The sequence below is a fragment of the Neopsephotus bourkii genome, unplaced genomic scaffold, assembly GCF_033783945.1.
Source record: "Neopsephotus bourkii isolate Nb327-2 ecotype Australia unplaced genomic scaffold, CSIRO-AGI_Nbou_v1 NB_309, whole genome shotgun sequence".
In the NCBI taxonomy this organism is placed as follows: domain Eukaryota; kingdom Metazoa; phylum Chordata; class Aves; order Psittaciformes; family Psittacidae; genus Neopsephotus; species Neopsephotus bourkii.
In genome coordinates this window covers 532,605-537,083 of record NW_026900817.1, presented here as the reverse complement: position 1 = coordinate 537,083, position 4,479 = coordinate 532,605, and the positions used below count along the sequence as shown (strand labels likewise).

The following is a 4,479-nucleotide window of genomic DNA, read 5'->3' as shown; positions in this document are numbered from 1 at the left end:
TGAAGGAGGTGGCCACCACCTTGGCCATGAAGAGGTGATGGTCACCGTGCAATTTGCTTCCTTTCTCCTTTGGGTGTTGGGGATGGGGTTTGGGGGAAGCTGCTTTCCTAGAGCCTCCGGCTGACGGACATGGAGCTGGTGCTCTTCTTCAGGATGGTGGTCCCAGACCCCACCCCCGCCGAGTTAGCTCCTCCTCCCATAGAGCAGAATCCTGCCCCCCCTCCGCACCCGAAGCCACCCCCAACACCGAATCCCCCCCCGAAGCCAACGTTGCAGCTGCCCCTGCTGTTTCCAGCACCAAATCCCATTCCTCCTCCTCCTCCTCCTCCAAGGCACATTCCGCTGCTGCCGAATCCACCTCCCATGGAGCTGCTGCCGCCTCCCACCACGGCTGCAGAGAGGAACACAGGGCACAAGGTTACCTCTGATGCCACCATGAGGGTTTGGAGCATCGATCCCAGCCCATTGCGCTCCCATGGGAATGCTACTTACAGATGCTCACATTGCTCTGGCACTCTCCCGACATCCTGCAAGGAAAAGAGATGGAGCATCAGCTTCAGTCCAGCTCCATAGAGATAGGCTCGGTCCATCTGCCCATGGCTGATGGTTTCCTGCAGGAGATGGGATGTGCCGCGCTCTTCCCATTGGCTCAGTAGGATACAGCCAAGCTCCGGCTGTGTCCCCACTCACCTGCACTCTTCTCCCTCCAGCAGCTTCCTGTAGGTTGCTATCTCCACATCCAGGGCCAGTTTGACATTCATGAGCTCCTGGTAATCCCGGAGCTGCCGGGCCAGGTCTGACTTGGCCTTCTGCAGGGCTGTCTCCAGGTCAGTCATCTTGGTCCTGGCATCCTTGAGGGCCACCTCCCCGCGCTGCTCAGCATCCGCGATGGAGCTCTGCAGGGACTCACACTGCAGGGAGAGAAGTGGATGTGAGAGAGGGGCAGGGACGTGGATGTGAGGATGAGAGGGGAAGGACATGGATGTGAGGGTGAGAGGGGCAGGACATGGATGTGAGGGTGAGAGGGGCAGGACATGGATGTGAGGGTGAGAGGGGCAGGACATGGATGTGAGGATGAGAGGGGCAGGAACGTGGATGTGAGGATGAGAGGGGCAGGACATGGATGTGAGGGTGAGAGGGGCAGGACATGGATGTGAGGGTGAGAGGGGCAGGAATGTGGATGTGAGAACATGAGGAGCCTGGGAACTGGTTGGTGACGAGGGCCCAGATGCCTTGTGCTCAGCTGGGCACAGGCTCAGCAGGTTCCTCCCTGCTTGTGATGACTCTTTCAGCCTGTTTGCTTTCAGGGCAGCTCTGCAGGGCAGGACCAGGCGCTCACACCCACTCAACCCAGTGCAACCCTGACCTGTTTCTTCACGCTCTCGATCTCGGCGCGGATCCTCTGGATGACGCGGTTGAGCTCGGAGATCTCGGCCTTGGAGTCCTTCAGGCTGTCCCCGTGTTTGCCTGCGGTGGCCTGAAGCTCTTCGTACTGGTGAGCGCATTGAGAGGAGCACATGAGGTCCACCATGAGGTCTCCCACGTGAGCCCCAGGCTGGCCAGAGCAGCACCATTAAACCCCCATGGTCTGAGTGACCACCTCCCAGGACATGGGGCTCACAAGCAACGTGTGACACATTCACCTTGCTCTGGTACCAGGACTCGGCCTCCATCCGGCTCCTGTTGGCAATCTCCTCGTACTGCGCTTTGACCTCTGCGATGATGCTGTTCAGGTCCAGGTTTCTGTTGTTGTCCATGGTGAGAACCACGGAGGTGTCGGAAACGGTCTTCTGCATCTCAGACAGCTCCTGCCATTCACAGCACACCTGGCTTCAGCCCATCAATCCCTTAGGGTGCCACAACCCTGCTCCAGTTGTGGAGCATCCCCTTCCAGTGCCTCTGCACCACGTACCACGTCATAGAGGTACTTCAAGAAGTTGATCTCATCTGCCAGAGAATCCAGCTTTGCCTGGAGCTCCACCTTGGTCATGTAGGCTGTGTCCACATCCTGCAGCAGAGATGGGAAGTGAAAACCTGCCCGAGGCACAAAGGGAGCCCTTCGGTGCTGCTTTCCCTATGGCACCCATGTCTCATGATCCTGGGGGAAACAAGACACCCCGTGGCCCAGGCTGTGTCTGGGTGTGCAGAACTAAAGGATTTTACCTTTTTGAGGACCACGAAGTCATTCTCAGCCGCTGTCCTCTTGTTTATTTCCTCCTCGTACCTGTTGGTTGGGAGGAAGGAGATGGGATCTCAGGTGCTTTGGCCCTGTCCACTGCTGGCACCCGGATGCTCTTGGCCTCAGACTAAGGAACGCAGCAGGAATAGACCTGCCACGAGGAGATTGATGGCCTTCACCTTCCTTCCAGCTCCTGCCACCTCCAATGCCCTACCCCTGCCCAAACTGAGTCACTGCAGCTCCTTCCACAAGACCCAAGGACCTTCAGGTCCTCAGCACGGGCCATTCCCAACTGCTCGTTGGGGCAGCTCATTGCTGCAGGGTGTTGAGTGATGGAGATGCTCCAAAACAGGCAAAGGTCAATCTGTAACCTCAATAGAGTGAAGGATCTGCCTGATCCTGGTAGGTCCCAGACCTGCTTCCCCACCCTGCTCTGTAACCCCTTCAGTCGGAGCATCTCTCCAGGCTTTGTTCTTGCTTTTCCAATGCAGAAATAAGAGCAGGAAAATCATCTTTGTGTGTCTTTGAACCCCGCAGCATCCTCCCGAGGAAAGCCCTAAGCTTCCAACCATGAGGGATATTATGGGAAGGAATCCCTGAGGAAATCCGGGAGGAAATTACAGCCGGATTTAGCAACTGATCTCATTAATTCATTAAACCATAATAGCGTGGATTCTGCAGTGGGGAGGACAAAGAGCAGAGGACTCTGCTCGAGCGCGAAGCAACAACAGACATTGAGAAATACCTGGAGAAACCTCCACCCATTGTCAAAACTGGGTTGGCGAAGACTCCCCCGGCCCTTTGATGTCTTCCACCCATTGAAACCAGGGAGAAGTTGCCAATTCTCCTCATTCTGACTGTTTCAAGCCAGGTTTTAGCTCTACCTCACCCCCACCAAACAGCCCAACCATGACCCTTGGGGACACACTTGGTCTTGTAGTCTTCCACCATGTCCTGGAAGCTCTTCAGCTCTAGCTCCAGCTGGCTCTTCTCGCTGGACAGGGTGTCCAGCTGCCTCCTCAACCCATTGATGTAGGTCTCAAAGTAGGGGTCAAGGTTCTTGCTCCCTGTTCCTGGGCTGCCCTGCTCCTGCAGGAGCTTCCACTTGGTGTCCAGGACCCGGTTCTGCTGCTCGAGGAACCGGACCTAAACAATTGTGGGGTGGAAAAAGGGTCAGGCTGTTCCCAAAAGCATCTTTTTATCACCTTTTTTTTTCCTATGTTTTCCATATTTTCTTCCCATTTAATGACTTTGACCCAGTGGGAGGTGTCCCTGCCCATGGCCATGAACTAGATGACCCTAAGATCCTTTCCAACCCAACCCAAGCTATGATTCTATTCCCCCTAAGCTCCATGCTCCCCCCTCAAAGGTAGGACCACAGCTCCAGCCCATGGTTGAAGGTGGGTCACCTTCCCTCCCTTATTTCATAGTGTCTAAACACATCGAACTTCATCATTTTGGCATCTTCTCCTTCAAAACAGGTCAAAACCCTCAAAGTCCTTCAGCCCACAATGGACAGAGTCCATCAGCAGAGACTCCTCTGAGGATGCTCTGCATGGTCCCAGTGCTTAGCACCAAGGATCCTAATCGTGGGCTTCTCCATATCTCTGGAAAGCCACTTCTCCAGCCCCCAGCTCTGCCTGCAGGGGGTCTTTGGGGTGGTTGGAGCAAGGCCTGGCCGTTCCTGGTGCAGTTGGACGGGAATAACCCCATGGTGGGTCCCCAGCTCTCACCTTGTCGATGAAGGAAGCGAATTTGTTGTTGAGCTTCTTGATCTCCTCCCGCTCCTGAGTCCGCACCTTCTGGATCTCGGGGTCAATCTCGAGGTTGAGTGGGGCCAGCAGGCTCTGGTTGATGGTCACCTCCCTGATGCCTCCCGGCGGGCAGGCGGGGAAGCCTTGGCCCCCCATCCCGCTGTCGAACCCTCCACCGAAGCCACCACCAAAGCCACCACCAAAGCCACCACCAAAGCCTCCTCCAGCCCCACCACCAAACACCGGCCCAGCCCCATAGCCATAACCAAAACCTCCTTGGCCACCAGCCCCGAACCCTCTGCAGACACCCCCAAACCCTCCGGCAGAGGCGCTCCTATTGCCCCCTAAGGCAAAGAGGCTCCTGCTGCTGAAGCCGCCGGCGTTGCCGGGCCCCCGGCATCCTCCTCGGGATGTGGAGCTGAACGTGACCTTGTTCCTGCCTCCGAAGCAAGCGGAGCTGGAGCTGAACCCTTTGCCCAGGCCACAGGACTGGCGAGACATGGCGAGGGTTCCCCTAAGGCCAACCCGTGTGGAGCCAAGAGCACA

General features: G+C 56.7%; 1 protein-coding gene across 1 annotated transcript; it reads right to left on the bottom strand.

Moving 5' to 3' along the window:
* Nucleotides 1-686: 686 nt before the first annotated feature.
* On the bottom strand, nucleotides 687-4,479 carry LOC133208944 (keratin, type II cytoskeletal 5-like). Its single transcript, XM_061347218.1, has 7 exons — nucleotides 3,913-4,479; nucleotides 3,108-3,325; nucleotides 2,164-2,224; nucleotides 1,913-2,008; nucleotides 1,644-1,808; nucleotides 1,367-1,492; nucleotides 687-911 (listed from the first exon to the last, which is right to left on the bottom strand). Exons 1-7 carry the CDS (start codon nucleotides 4,432-4,434, stop codon nucleotides 687-689), a joined length of 1,413 nt encoding a protein of 470 aa, XP_061203202.1. The 5' UTR covers nucleotides 4,435-4,479.

What these genes read in the sequence shown, in the direction of transcription:
- LOC133208944 (XM_061347218.1), bottom strand. Translation starts at nt 4,434, where the DNA reads ATGTCTCGCCAGTCCTGTGGCCTGGGCAAAGGGTTCAGCTCCAGCTCC. An exon ending in ACTTCGTGGTCCTCAAAAAG is followed by an intron (nt 2,009 to 2,163) that starts GTAAAATCCTTT and finishes TCTCTGCTGCAG; the next exon opens with GATGTGGACACAGCCTACAT. An exon ending in TCGAGAGCGTGAAGAAACAG is followed by an intron (nt 912 to 1,366) that starts GTCAGGGTTGCA and finishes CTCTCCCTGCAG; the next exon opens with TGTGAGTCCCTGCAGAGCTC.